Raw genomic sequence first — 15792 nt, 5'->3', positions numbered from 1 at the left:
GGAGGAGGTTTGGCATGTCACCTAGGATCCTTTGCAACTTCTACAGCTGCATCATTGAGAGCATCTTGACCAGCTGCATCACTGTCTGGTATGGCAGCACTACTGCTATGGACCGCAAGTGCCTGCAGAGAGTGGTAAAGACTGCGGAGATAATAACCAGGACTCTACTGCCCTCTCTGCAGAGTATGTACCACTGCAGGGTGCATCGGAAAGCTGGCTCCATCCTCAAAGATCCCACCCACCCCCAGCACGGACTGTTCACCTCCCTACCCTTTGGCCGCAGGTTTAGAAGTGTGAAATGCAGGACCTCTAGACTGAAAATCTCTTTCTTTCCCTCTGCCATCAGACTTCTAAACAGCTGACAGGAGTTTATTATCATGAAATACGTCATGTACTGACGTGTGTATTACAGTGTATTACATAGTGTTTGTCCATACAGACATCAGAGAGAGAGAGAGAGAGAGAGCGAGAGAGAGGCAGAGAAAGTGACAAAGGCCAGGCAGAGACAGGAGAGACAGATAAAAGGTTCATATAGTTCGTTTCATAGCACATGTGAATGTTTGTTTATAGAGTACACTTATGATGTACTATATATATTAATATATATATATATATATGTATTGTATATATATGTGTGTGTGTGTGTGTGTGTGTGTGTATGCATATCATAAAATGTATTGTTTTTGTTGATTTGTTCTCCGGTGTAGTAGGACTCCCTGCCAAACTTATTCCCCACCACTTTCCAAGTCAAACATACACCCTTGGCAGTCAACATGGTGAATATTGACCGATACCAATGTACAGCTGATAAATCAGTGCATCCCTATTTTTTTTATAAGTCAAGTTAATTCTCAACCACTCCTCCATTTTCATTTCACTGACTGGACCCAAGGTTTGCCAATACCTGACACCAGTTAAAGTTTAATGACATCAGAAGCTTAGTGTTGCCATTACATTTTTCACTATCACTTTGTGTGTTTAATGGGTGTGTTTAATAAAGACATGAAAGATTATGACTGTGTTTTATCATGTTAGAAATATTGTGTTTGTTGATATTTGTGACTTTGGTGAAGACCAGATCACATTTTATGACCAATTTATACCAGGAAATTGTACCTTGCATTGCATTGCCTTATAACAAAGAGTCATACACACTAAAACATCTATACTGGCTTTGGTTGATTAAATCCCAAAACACACCTTACTAGGCTCCAATTACTATATTCTATGTACAACACAAATGATAAAGTTGTGTCCTTCGGAGAACACAGGGCTGGTGGGTTGAGCCTGCATATCCTTCCAAAGAGAATTCAGGTCTTTAGAGAATTCATAGTAGTGTCATTCTGAGCTCCCACTTATAAAAACCAAACTGGCACACAAGGGTCATGGCCTGCTGAATAATGTCAGTGGTTTGCTCCATTTGGACCAACAGGACAGTTTTGATGACTGACTGTGCTGAGTCAGAGAATGCACTGCACAGTTTGTGTGTAAGGAATTGTATGTCACTCTTTCACATTACCACACAATAAAACACACTACTTGAGTGGCAAAATTTATCCGACTAAAATATCAAAGCTCTCCCCGTGCTTGCCTGGGTTCTCTCCGGGTACTCCGGCTTCCTCCCACAGTCCAAAGACATGCAGCATAGGTTGATTGGTGTCTCTAAATTGCCCGTAGGAGTGATTGTGTGTGTGAGTGGTTGTTTGTCTGCGTGTTAGCCCTACGATGGACTGGCGACCTGTCCAGGGTGTACCCCGCCTCTCGCCCACAGCTGGCTGGGATTGGCTCCAGCCCCCCATGACCCCGTTTGGGACTAAGCGGTTTAGAAAATGGATGGATGGAAAATATCAAAGCCAAATTTCTACTAAAATTACTTAAAAAAAAAATCTAATTAATTTTAGTCAGTTTTCAGGTACCACTGTTCACACATATATTGTAAGTGGGAATTATTTCCACCAAAGCATGTACTGTATTTATAGAAGCACAACCCAAACTCTCTTTCTCTTTCCGTTTGCTCTCTGTGAACTCTCTTTCTGTTTCCCAGCAGCAGTCTGTTAGCATCACACATGCATCTGATTTCAGTTGACCATCTCTGGGAGGCTTTTGGAAGTGTTCATATTTCTTGGAAAACAGTCTAACTGGTTTTCAGTGAAATGTCAGTATCACTGCAAATACTTCTTTGGCTGCTATGTTTCACAAGCAGACCCCATGTTGGTCAAGTTAACCTGCCTACAACAAATACATTGAATATAAAGTAATGCCACATTCTGTTTTATGACCATAAACTACATCTGTTAAAATCACTATGCATAGATTTTCAGAAAAGTTTATCTTCAATTAATTTTTCAGATTTTATTTTACACTTTTTAGTCTAATTAGTCTCTACCCTCATCTCATGCATCTCTCCCTCTCTCATGGCAGGAAGTTGAAAAAGCTGGCACGTGCAATAAAAAATAAAGGATTGGTTGAGAAGGAGAAAAAGGAGGAGAAACCTCCACAGCAGTGGAAACTGGACTACACTCTGGAGTCCTTTGATGGCCTCACACCTGAATACATGGAGATGAGTGAGTCTACATGAACAAAGAAAACATTTTTTGTATTTCCTGACTATTTGGAATTACACAGTAGTAAGATACCTTAGTAATTCTTCATTTGCCTAATTTCACAACAAATCACACAATGGTTATAACTTGAAGTCTGGAGGAATAAGCCACAAGTGGAAGAACTATGATCCCTTCTCCTGCCCCAATACACAAAATGGGATTCAGACAAGCTTTTGCAGATTTTTGCCTGTAGGAGCAAAGCGACAACTGCTCATGCAGCAGTTTGGGATCTGAAATGTCAAGTAATGTAAAGGTATTAAATGTTGTATGAGTCCAGGGAGAATGGTGGTGTAGTGGTTAGCAATGTCACAGGGCTGGAATGTTCGAAGTTTGTATATTTACTTTGTGTCAGTGTGGGGTTTTTGGGTACTCTGTCTTGAACTCCACAAGCAGGAAAACCTCTACTTTTTTTTACATTACGGCCATAGTAGGATCCATATAAATAAAATTTTTAAAAATATAGCTAACTGAACCTTAACTGGACCAGCGGTTTCTGCAGCTGGCAGCCTCAGCTACGTGCTACTATCTGTCTGTTTTTACAGTTTTTGGCACAAATGAAATATAGTGGGAAAAACTTTGTTAATCCAATAATATGCAGAGACTGGTAGACAAACAAAAAGAGGTAACATGAGATGTGAATAGGAATTCATGATGAGACAATTGGTTGTTATGTCTGAGGGTACTGACACACACACACACACACACACACACACACAGTTGTACTACAAACAATTGCAGTGACAATTAGACAACACTCAGAGAATGCAACATCTGCCAAGGGGCAAGTCAGTTTCCCTATAATGCCATAAAAGCAATATTCCCATGACAGTTTGACCCTCAAGTCACTACTTAACCATGAAAACCTATTGTTGACATTTGGAATGACAGTGATAACATTAGTTTGAAAATTATGCAAGAAAAATGACATTCACTTGTTGGTTTTGGGGTGACATGGGGACTTCAGTGAGTGGAATGTGGGCAAAGCAGTGAAGATCCAACAGCTGTTAATAAACTACTCATACAGTCTCTGTTCTTGGCTGATTGTTGCACTATGGAGTAATACTCCACATTCTGTGCTCTCCCTCTGCCCACTGTGAATGGGTCTCCTCTAGACTGGTACGGAAAAATACAGTGGTGAAGCAAAGTAGGACAGTTCATGTGACCCTAGTTATTGCAGGTGATGGTAAGAAGCATGAAATATACCACTCGTGATTTTTGACAGCAAATGGAGAACTGTGTGGGTGAGAACCACCCTAACTGGCCCCAGGAAAAGTTCTCCCACAGTAGTGTTTTGTGAATTGGTTGGACTGCTGGGCGCCTAGGGGGGAAGCTGTGTCTCTACCCTGAGTGTGCATTTTCTTACATTTTAATCAGATGTGGTGTCACCTGTGTCAGTTATTAGACATACCTGGTGCTCCTATACCAATTTGACCCTTGAATATGTGACTGGCCTATGGCCACATGACCTTGTACCTAAACCACTTGTGTTTTTTGCTGGCCGATATGTTATATATGTGGTTGTTTGTATTTAAAGGTTTAGTTTTAACATTTGCATTATTTATAGGATTCTTTGTTGTGTGCTTTTAACAGATCCTGAGGAAGTTTTAATTCCAAAATGTGTTGGTCTTTTTATTAGAGTTGCTCAAAACACTCCAAGCGTTGCTGGACCTTTTGCTGTCCTATCCAAAGTTATAAGATGATATGAGATGTGTAACTAGTTACCAGTGTTTAACAACTAAGCTACATTGAGTTAACTATTAGATTAAAGCTATATTTTGGATCAGTTGAGATAACAAAGAAATACTAAAATACTGTTTAACATTATGAGATGTGTAGCAGACATGTAGAGATGTACCGCTGTTGGAATGGAATATTAACAGTTATGCTTGGCTGCTGCTAATACAGCAAGGCAAGCTCTTGGTTCTCTGGTAACTTCACCAAATTACGTTTCAGATCATCAGAGAAAATAAGGAGAGAATGGAATTAAGAACGTGAAGCTGTCATCACACTATGTTGAATTTTGGGTAAACATGCCATTTTGGAATCTCACTTTCATTATCCATTATAGATATATACACTACATTTATAAGTTAATTAAAAAATAAATACTATCCCATACAGCTACATACAGTAGCGGACGCTTGAACTACATTCAAACATCCACTATAGTGTTTCGTCTGAGCAAACACAGCACAGAAATTGATTGATCTGCAGTGTTTGTGCTATCTGCTGACAGCTGCTATCATTAGCTTCCAAACTGAGAGCTGAGATCAGGGTGCAGAGTTATTTTTCTCTGTCGCTCTCATCGACGGGATCTCTAAGTCAACTATGAGTTAGCTACAGACAGAAAAGGTAATCCATTCTGAATAACCAGTCAGTAAAGTGAGATCTAAACAAATTAAGCGACTTTTTAGCCAAACAAAACAAGAATATATTCAGCTAAATACAGTGTTTATATACCAAAATAGTGCCCCCATCCCAACTTTCAACACAGCATGATGTACCTTCACATTCTCTATACTGTCAAACTCACAGCCAAACTGTAAATGCATTTGCACATTCAACATATCTCTTTTATAGTATTGCTATATAATGCGTGAATGAGGCTCAAACATGAGCTGCTAAAAATCAGTTTTCACTCCTGCCCTATGCGGGGGGGGTCGGGGGTCTGTAGGGACATTTGCATATATTTGAATATTTATAGATCTGGGAATGCACAATGAGGGCAAATATTGAGGCATATTACAAAGGTTCAATGAACTTTTTTTGAGGCAAAACTGTTACATTATATATTGTTAATAGCAAACTATGATTATAGTCAAACATAAATATTAAAATGCCTCTGGAGTGGAACTTTAACCTGCTTTCTTGAATACCCCCCAGACTGTAGCATGTCAGCTAGCTTTAGCAAAATGAACACCATGAACAGATTAGTTTTACATTGACATGAGTGAATAGTAAATACCACAAATGGCTAAATAAATGTGATCACCAGCACATCCATGCACATTGGCCATAAGGGGGCTGATATACATTCAACCTTTGGAGCACTCACAATGGCAAGTAATATTTTAGAAATCCAAATTATGCTATGGGTCAGCACCAAAATCCAATCAATTGTTCTGTGGGTCATACCCTACCCCTCCAAAAATGTCATTAAAATGTGTACTTTTTGAGTTATGTTTTTAACAAACAAATAAGCACACAAACTAACAAACACCTGCAAAATCATAACCCCCCACCTTGGTGGAGGTAACAGTCAAATACTGAGTCAGTCATAAATTTACTTGAAGAAAAATAAAAGCCTGGAGGAATAAACACTAGAGAAAGATTTAGCTGTTACATTTAAATTTATATGTTTTGGTTAAAGCAGATTTGTCATATAAATATTTGTTGTGCTCTGTTCTATCACAGACTACCAAGAAATGTTTTTATTATTCTGCTTGGAAAAATAAAATGTGTCTGATATGGAATGTTTCACCTGTGAACTCTGCACACACATCATTCTGCACAGTAAAGGTCAAACATTCAGATGATGTAACCTTAAGCAAAACATATCTTTGAATGGAAGGGAACTTTAAATTTTCTGCTTAGGGGCTAAAATCAGGAACCACAGTCTCCTCTGAGTGCAGCATGAGTTTTGAGTTAGTTCCATTATTGAATGTGAAAAAGCTGACAACTTACTGCATATCAAGAATCAGAAAAATGGGATTTTTTGCAAACTATATATACATCTTCAGTTCTAAAAGAAAAATTAGATTGAGGGAATTGAGCATATGTAGTACTGTAGTAACAGACACAAGAATTACAATTCTTTCCAAACATCTACAAATTTGAGACATATTTACAACAATGGAATGATATTTACATGTTGCTACAGCACCTGTATCTGTTGGTGGAACCAAAACCTACAGTATAATACCATCTTCCAGAGCTGAATCTGTAGAGGAGTTTCTGTGATCATATTGTGCTATGACAGTGAGGAGACGTTATATGATATGGACTGAGTTAGAACAGAGGGAGATGTTCCTTTAGGGCACAGCAAGGAAACTCGCTGGAAACCCATATTCCCACACTGCTCAGTCCACTGCTCTGATTAGAGACAGGCATTCTTTCTGATGTTTCTTTTTTATATTTTTAAGAAGCAGGTCAATGTTGCTTTGATTTATTGATTAACCCAGCAGGTTTTTCCATGATGATGCTCCTATTTGTAGACCCTTCCTGTTGGCCCGGACTTAGCTGTGTTTAATTTTCACTTCACTCTTTTATCTTTAAAGTCACCTTGAAAGTCACATTTCTCCAACTCTCCTGCCAGCAGTCCCATAGTTTTATTGCAAAATCCACTTTATGTTTGTGATTATGATGCACTGTAGTGTATGATAAATTTCCCTCAGCCTTTATTTTAATTATTATTTGTATATGTTGTGTTTCTGGCTTATTTAATCAGACTGCATAACACACACAGACAAGCAACATACAGTACATACGCACACAACGTTCTCCACACTACTTAATCATTAAAAACTCCCAGTTTAGCTGGAACAGTGGAGTGTTTAACCTTAAAAGGCATCATCTGAACTACAGAGGGAGTCTGGAGAGACAGTGTGGCTGACCAGACAAATTCACAAATAATGACATCTTAGTGGCAGTTTGAATTGTAATAAATGAATATATAGTATTATACTGTATAATATAACACCATGCCCCCACCAATTTTTTTAATTATACAATCTTTGTTTATAGTAGACCTATTATACATAATCATTCATACCAAATTTCTGAATTGCTTTAGAAGGATATTTGCATATTTAAAAGACCTTACTGCAGCTCTTTATTAATTGTTTATCTCTCTCCTCCAGTCATCCAGTTTGGTTTCGTCTCTCTGTTTGTGGCTTCATTCCCACTTGCTCCTCTCTTCGCCCTGCTCAACAACGTCATCGAGATCAGACTGGATGCCAAGAAGTTTGTTACAGAGTTACGCAGGCCAGTAGCTGTACGGGCTAAAGATATTGGTAAGCTGATCTGACACAATAAACACAATACATCAGAAAAGATACACTACAGTACATCTTGAAACCTGATCATTTTCACACAAACAAATTCCTCAGAAAGATAAGTGATAGATTTTACTTATATTTAGGGTGGCACACCTTATGAATCACCATTTATGGGACACCAACATTCTCCACTTAAACCAGACTGATTAAATCCTTTCAGGGTTAGCAGTGAGGCAGGTTACAACACTGGGTTTACAAACCTGGCAATTCAGGTAAGTTGCTGCTGTGGGCTGAAACAGTAGTCTATCTTAATAAAGAAATACTGTATAAGAGATACAATAGGTACAAATAAAGAAAATGAAAATTATATAGTTATAAAAAAGTAATTTATGTCTTGCAATCCAATGAACTATCTATAATGGTTAATGGTTTTTAAGTCTAAATTAAAGGCACATTTATTCAAACGGGCTTTTGGCATCTAATATTTAGCAGCGATGCTATACAGGGCCTACAGGCCTTCCTTATTTTATATTTTGTAATCTTACTCTCTCTGTATTTTGACTCATTTTTATTCTACAATAATGTTATAGTTCTTATAGATCATTGTTTTTAATTTGTGCAATGTTAAATTTTCTATTTCTAATTATGTATTTTGGCATGCTCTGTTTTATCTCTGTTTTATTGTGAAGCACTTTGAGTTCCTTTCTGTGTTGTAAAGCGCTATATAAACAAATAAATTGTTATTATAATGAACAGAAACACTGTAGATTGACAACATGGGAACAGTTATGTACTCACTCTTGCTCTTCTTTCTCTAGGTATATGGTACAACATACTGAGTGGATTGGGAAAATTTGCTGTGATTATAAATGTAAGTATTACTGTAATGTCCCACATTTCCCCATCTACTGATTAAAAATGAGTGATGAAGGCAGGTATATGCACACTAAATGCATGAACATGAGTATTCTATAGTATGGATTACTATAGAACACAGCAGGAAAAAGGAGTCAGGGAGCGGCGTGTGCAGCTTCTGTTAATGTAGAGGTGTGAACCCAATTAAAAGGCCAGTACTTGGAGACAACAGAATGAAGCTTGATCGTCTGTGTGGGAGAGCTCAGGTGAAGGAGAAACAGTCAAACAAGCAGAGAGGGCAAGGCAGAATCTTTGGTTGGTTTTTCAGGCAGGGTGTCGATAACAGGCGTAGCAGTCCAATAGTAAGGATGAGGCAGGGTCTCCGGTCGATGGTTCAGGCAGGGTGTCGATAACAGGCATAGCAATCCAACAATAGGGGCAAGGCAAAAATTGTTAGTCAGTTAAATGTATTACTCAACTATTTCTAAACTATACTGTTTACCTGAACTGTGCTGTTTATCATCTGAAAGTAAAGTTCTGCACCTTTTTCACTAAAAAAGGCTCAAACTTCTTGTGCCATGGTGGGTTTTTTTGTAATCAATTCTCATGAGAAAAATGTTTCACTCTCTCACTCTGTCATCTCTTTCTCTCTGGAGGCCTTTGTGATTGCCTTCACATCAGACTTCATCCCTCGGCTCGTCTACCAGTACGTGTACAGCCCGACTGGCACCATGCAAGGCTTCACTGATTCCACACTCTCTTATTTCAACGTTTCTGATCTTAAAGCTGGCACAGTACCACAGAACTCTGCACTTGGAGAGGTCACCATCTGCCGGTAAAAGACACACACATGCACTTAAAGGTTATAGATATTGGAGGGAATTCATATGAAAGCCATGGCAGCATACAGATAATTTGAATATCTATCTTTGTGACCGGTTAAATACAAAGGACAAATTGATTTTTTCTTCTACTGCCAGTGGAGTAGAAAAACGACAGCCGTATTCATACTCTTTTACACCAGAAAAATTTAGTTTGGGGGATTTTGTCAAAGTGGACGAAACAGCAGTTTTCTGTCTTGTCAGATTATAATTTTGACTTTAATAATACATAAACTCCCCTTCAGTCTCTGTACAAAAATAAATACCTACCATTATCATTCTTGTTTCATGGATAGTATCCATTTAATTAGAAGTATGCCTCAGTTTTTTTTTTCCTTTGGTTCATGTGGCTGACGTCCATCTCCAACTGAATTTACTTTTCTTTTAGCAAACATTACATTCAGAAACCTTTTGGAAGCACCCTGAATAACAGTTGCACTTACTTACACTTATGAGTATGCTGTGTATGTTTTTTACTTTTTCTGTTTTGTGCCAAAAAAGCAATCCAGGAGAATCTGATTTTGTGATTGTGGAGTAACTACACTGCTCAAACCAATTAAAGGAACTCTAAATCACACATCTGATCTTGATAAATGAATTATTCAAGTTGAAAACATTTACTAATGTACACTGGATAATTTGTTTATAACAAAATGACAATGGTCAATGGAAACCAAAAGCATCAACCCATGGAGGGCTGTATTCAAAATCACACTGAAAATTGAAATAACAGGCTCATCCAATTTGTGTGACTTTCATCACAGCAACTCATAATGTGACTCAGAAGTGTCTGTGGGCCCCATGTGCTCGTATACACTCCTGATGATGTCTGGGCCTGCTCCCGATAAGTCGGCAGATGGTTTCCCGAGGGATCTCCTCTCAGACCTGGATCAGGGCATCAGTGAGCTCCTGGTCAATCAGTGGTGGTACTTGGTGGCATCAGATGCACCAATTCATAATGTCCGATAGGTGCTTAATTGGATTTAGGTCAGGGGAATGTGAGGGCCAGTCAATAGCATCAGTGCTTTCGTCATCTAGGGAATGCCTACACACTTTGGCCACATGAGGCCAGGCATTGTCCTTCACCAGCATAAGGTCTGACAATCACTCTGAAGATTTCATCCCGGTACTTCAAAGCGGTCAGGATACCGTTGGCTATGACATGGAAGTCTGTGCAGCCTTCCAAGGATATGCCTACCCAGACCATCTTTTCCAAGTATATGCCTCCCCAGACCATCTTTGACCCACCCCCAAACTGGTCATGCTTGATGATATTACAGGCAGCATAATGTTCACCATGTCATCTCCAAAGTCTTTCACGCCTGTCATGTGCTCAGTGTGAACCTGCTCTCATGTGTGAAGAAAACAGGGCACCAATGGCAGACCTGCTAATTCTGGTGTATTCTGGTGTTCTATGGCACATGCTATTTGAGCTGCACAGTGCTGAGCTATGAGTACAGGTTGTACTAGAGGATGTCAGGCCCTCATGCCACCCTCATGGAGTCTGTTTCTGACAGTTTGGTCAGAAACACACACACCAGTAGCCTGCTGGAGGTCATTTTGCACAAAAGATACTGGTCCTGCTGCTGGATTGTTTCCCTTCTACAGCTCCGTCCTGCTCTCCTGGTGTAATGGGCAGGTTCCTGCTAATTCCTCCATGCTCTTGAAACGTGCTGGGAGATAGCAAACCTTCTTGTTACTTCATGTATGGATGTGCCATCTTGGAGTAACTGCAACTGACTGCACTGCAGGTACTACCTCATACTACCAGTAGTGACAAGGACACTAGCAAAACACATAACTTAAGAAGAAGCATCAGGAAGTATAAGAAGGGAGTATTTGTCTGTGACCACCACATGCAAAACCATTCCCTTTTTGGGTGTGGTCTTGCCTTTGCTTCTCCATTGCACCTGTTGTCACTTTCATTTACAACAAGGCAGGTGAAACTGATTCACAGTCATGTGTGCTTTCTAAATTGAGAGATTGACATTCCTGGTGTTTAACTGACTTCATTATACTGTGATGATTAAGTGTTCCCTTAATTTTTTGAGTAGTTTAATAAATATGCAAAATTAAAGACTGGGTTTGTAGCCTGACATGGAGAATAGTAAACAGACTTCCTTGGTAGACATGGATAACAGTACATTTAGTTGGACAAACCTGTATTGTCATGAAAATAAATAAACAAGTGGCCCTATATACTGTGGATTATGAGACCTGTTAGGCTATTTCTTGCAGCTGTTAAAGCAGAATAAATTTGAATAGAATATAGAATAAATTTGAACTTTAATAAAACAATTAAGCTTTTGCTTATATTGTCATTTAATAGTTTTTTTACTGGCATTATTTATATGCAATTAACAAACGAAGACACAATATGGACCTAAATCTCTAATGTCAAAGCAAGCTGTATATTGAACTGATTCGTCTGCATTGACAGGAAGCCACTCTCGACCCTCTCCCATTTTGCAAAGCATCTTGGCTCAGTGCAGCCTCCAACCGTAGCCTCAGGCAAGACATAAGCCCATGGGTCAGCCTGTGAATTGCCCTGTGTCCTAACAATAGTAATGTTTCTTGGATATTTTGTGATGGTTCTGTAAAATATGATGATATGCTGGTCTGAACCATTTTCTTTTTTTTTTCCTTTGGGATAGTTTGCTGTAGTTTTACCACTGAAATAGACTGTGCTTGGTGTAACAGATCTGTCTCAATTTAGTAAATAAAACAATTACCTCAGAGCACCAGAGCCCATAATGATGGACCAATCAGAATTAAAATACTTATTATGAAAGGCCACACAGAATATGTAACTCTCATCAGAATCAGAATCTGCATTATTGGCCAGGTGTGTCGGACACACGAGGAATTTGACTCTGGTAATGCGGCTCTCAATGCCAAGGGCACTGACACGACCTCATATCATGACAGACCATGATTTTGGACCCAGTGCTGGTAATAGTCTGGATGGTCCTTTTCATCCATTCTTTCCAAAAAAAAAAAAAAACAGAAATACTGATTTGTCTGACCATAATACGCATTTCTACTGTGTAATGGTCCATCCCAGATGCCTCAGAGACCCGAACAGTCGACTACACTTCTGGATGCTGTTGCCATAGGGCACAGTACAGCTTTAGGTAGCATTTATGGACAGGTGTGCCAAAGTAATCCTGAGCCCATGTGGTTATATTCAATATTCAAGATTTTTATTTGCCATTTATGCATAAACAGACAATCTAGCCATATATAAATTCATGTGCAGCTCTCCTTTGGAGTCAGGTAAGGAGTCTAAAGCCAGAAAGAACACTTAGTCTTAAAATAAAAAGTTACATAAGGGCGACAAAGCATTAAAACACAATACACAAAAATAGGGTAATAGTATTTCCCACAGTGAACTTCAAACATTGCACTTAGTAATTCACATGGTGAAGTTGGATATAGCATTACGCTTGGTGAGGTAGTGAGGGGTTATTGCATATGTCTAGTAAGTTATTGCACATACTGTATATTCTTACAGTTCTCACATTTTCGTATTTGCCATCAGTTTTACTGTGGCAGGGAAAGGCTGCTGTAAAGTATTGTTCTGTGTGTGATGCCCTGCTGTGCCTGAGGCTGTAGGTGCAGTTTTTGTGTTTGAGAAGAGTGGGCTGGGTGGCATGGATCCCTGATTATGTTCTCTGCCCTTTTACAATAGCGCTGTGTGTATAGTGTGTCCATAGCAGGCAGTTCAGTCCCAGTGATCTTCTCTGCAGTCTTTGACCTTTTGATGAGCCTTCCTCTCTGCCTGTGTGGTGTTACCATACCAGCCTGTGATGCCAGTAGTGAGGATGCTTTCTACTAGTCCTCTATAAGCTTGGGTGAGAGTGCAACAGTTCGACCCAGATTTTCTGTGCCGCCTGATGAAGTATAGCCACTGCTGGGCTTTCTTCACTGTGGCAGCTGTGTTCAGTGACCAGCTGACTCACCTGCAGGCCCAGGAACTTGTGGCTGTCAGCCCTCTCCACCTCAGTCCCTTTGATGGTCAGAGGCCACAGAGGGGAAGGGTTCTTCCCGAAGTCTACTGTTATTTCTTTTGTCTTATTTATGTTGAGGATGAGGTCATTCTCCTCTCCATAAACAAGAATGTCATTCACCAAGCTTCTGTAACCCGACTTGTCTCCCCCCTTGATGAGGCCCAGAATGGTGGTGTCATCAGCATATTTAATGATGATGGTGTTGCCATGGTTGGAGACACAGTTGTGGGTGTAGCGGGTGACGAGTATGGGGCTGAGATAGCAACCCTGCGGTGAGCCTGTGCTAATTGTGAGCTCAGCAGACACCCTCCTCCCATTCTGACTACCTGCGGTCTTCCAGTCAGGAAGTCCAGAATCCAGTTGCAGGTGGGAGTTGGGACACCGAAGTCTGTCATCTTCCCAATCAGCCTGCCCGGGCAAATGGTGTTGAATGCAGAACTGTAATCCAGGAAGAGTATCCTAGCATATGTACTGCTGTTGTCCAGGTGTTTCAGGGTGTGGAGTAAAGCCAGAGCCGTCGCATCATCCACTGATCTGTTGGGGCGGTAGGCATACTGGAGAGTGTCTACAGTGTCAGGGACCATGTGGTTAATGTGTGTGAGGACCAGTTTCTCTAAGCACTTCATGGCGACTGATGTGAGCGCCGCTGACCTGAAGTCGTTCGGCGTGGATGTGTCTGACATCTTAGGGACCAGTATAATAATGGATTTTTTGAAAATGTGAGGAACTACTGCTTGGGTTAAAGACAAGTTGAAGATGTCTGTATACTCAGTAGCTAGTTGATCCCCACAGGCTCTCAACACTAGGGTGGACACCATCTGGTCCCGCCGCCTTATGGGGGTTTACCTGTTTCAGGGCCTTCAGGACCTGTGTGTGCATCACCTGAAAAACAGTGTCCCCTGGGTCGCAGGGGGATTTTTGAGGGGGTGTCTGTGTTCATCCTGTCAAACCTCACATAGATGTTGTTGAGGGTGTCCGGGAGGGTGGTGTCCTGGGGGGCTGTGTTTGTAGATTTGTTCCTGTAGTTTGTGACTGCATGGATTCCCTGCCACATACTGAGCATGTTGTTATTCACATAGTAGCTCTCCAGTTTTTGGAAGTATGCTCTCTTTGCAGCTTTGATGGACTTCTGTAGCTTGTACCGGGCTTTCCTGTATTCTGCTTGGTCCCCTGACTTAAAAGCTTCTCATCTCTACCTGATTTTCTGTTTTGTATCCCTATTAAACCAGGGTTTCTGGTTGAGGAAAACACGCACCTTTCTAGCTGGTGCGCATATGGATGTGCACCAGCTGATGTAGTCAGTCACAGTCTCTGCATATTCATAGATGTCATCTGTGGCCCCTTTGAAGATGCTCCAGTCTGTGGCCTCTAGACAGCACTGCAGGCTGGCCTGTGCACAGTTATTCCAGATGTTAACAGTTCTCACTGAGACTGGTTTCGCCTTGAGGCATTTGGTGTAAGCAGGTTTGAGCCGGATTGCTAGGTGGTCAGATCTACCAAAATGAGGCTTAGGTTCAGTTGAGAAAGCATTTCTAATGTTACTGTAACATTGGTCCAGTGTTTTGTTTTCTCTAGTAGGAAACGTTACAAACTGATACAGTTTAGGCATGCTTTTCCTGGGTTTGCAGTGGTTAAAACCTCCCAGAATAATAAAAACAGCATCAGGATATGTGTTTTCATGCTCATTAATCATTCTGTACAGTTCCTTTAGTGCAGCTTCCTCTTTGCCTGAGGGGGGCATAAACTACACTCACAATGATACATTGCAGCTCCCGAGGTAAATAAAATGGCCTGTGTGACTGCCTGGATTCCCTGCCACATACTGCGCATGTTGCTATTCATATAGTAGCTCTCCAATGGCTAAGGCCATTTTATTTATACCACATCTTCAGAACAGAATTTTGAGATTTTACAGTCTATGCACCAAGAGTGTTTAATGAAGGAGGCTGTTCCTCCTCCGCGGGTCTTGCCGCTTTCAGCAGCGTTGCGATCCTGTCTGAACACAGAGTAGCCATCCAGAGTTATACCCTCAATGGGAGTCTCTTTTCCCAGCCATGTTTCACAAAAGCACAGCAGGGAGCAGTCTTGTATGTCCTTCTGCGAGGTGATCAGAGCGTGGAGTTCATCCAATTTATTATCCAGAGACTGGACATTTGCGAACAAAATATATTGCTTATAGAACAGTGACGATTCTTGAGGCAGTGACGGCTGAAGGATCAGAGAGCACAGTCATCCATCTTAGGTTTGCGCCCTTGCCCTTTACACACTGAAATCCCTCCAGATTCTTTGAATCTTTTAATTATGTTATGCACCATAGAGGGTGACGTATGTATCAAAATTCCTTCATATCTTTCAAGCATAACACTGTGTCTTTAATCATAGCACTGGTCAGAAACACACAATAAATAATGCCAGAGTCTGATTCAACATGTAACTCTCTCAGGTC

The 15792-nt window shown here is 40.5% G+C and overlaps 1 protein-coding gene across 1 annotated transcript in view; it reads left to right on the top strand.

Moving 5' to 3' along the window:
• Window positions 1–15792, top strand: part of ano2b (anoctamin 2b) — a 190450-nt gene that overhangs the window by 107421 nt on the left and 67237 nt on the right. Inside the window, exons 21-24 of the mRNA XM_020601528.1 lie at window positions 2422–2564; window positions 7463–7615; window positions 8419–8471; window positions 9112–9290. Coding sequence (XP_020457184.1) covers window positions 2422–2564; window positions 7463–7615; window positions 8419–8471; window positions 9112–9290 — 528 coding nt within the window. The remainder of the gene's footprint in view (window positions 1–2421; window positions 2565–7462; window positions 7616–8418; window positions 8472–9111; window positions 9291–15792) is intronic.

Source organism: Monopterus albus, unplaced genomic scaffold (genome assembly GCF_001952655.1).
Source record: "Monopterus albus unplaced genomic scaffold, M_albus_1.0 scaffold51.1, whole genome shotgun sequence".
NCBI lineage: Eukaryota > Metazoa > Chordata > Actinopteri > Synbranchiformes > Synbranchidae > Monopterus > Monopterus albus.
This window is presented reverse-complemented; position numbering and strand designations above follow the sequence as displayed.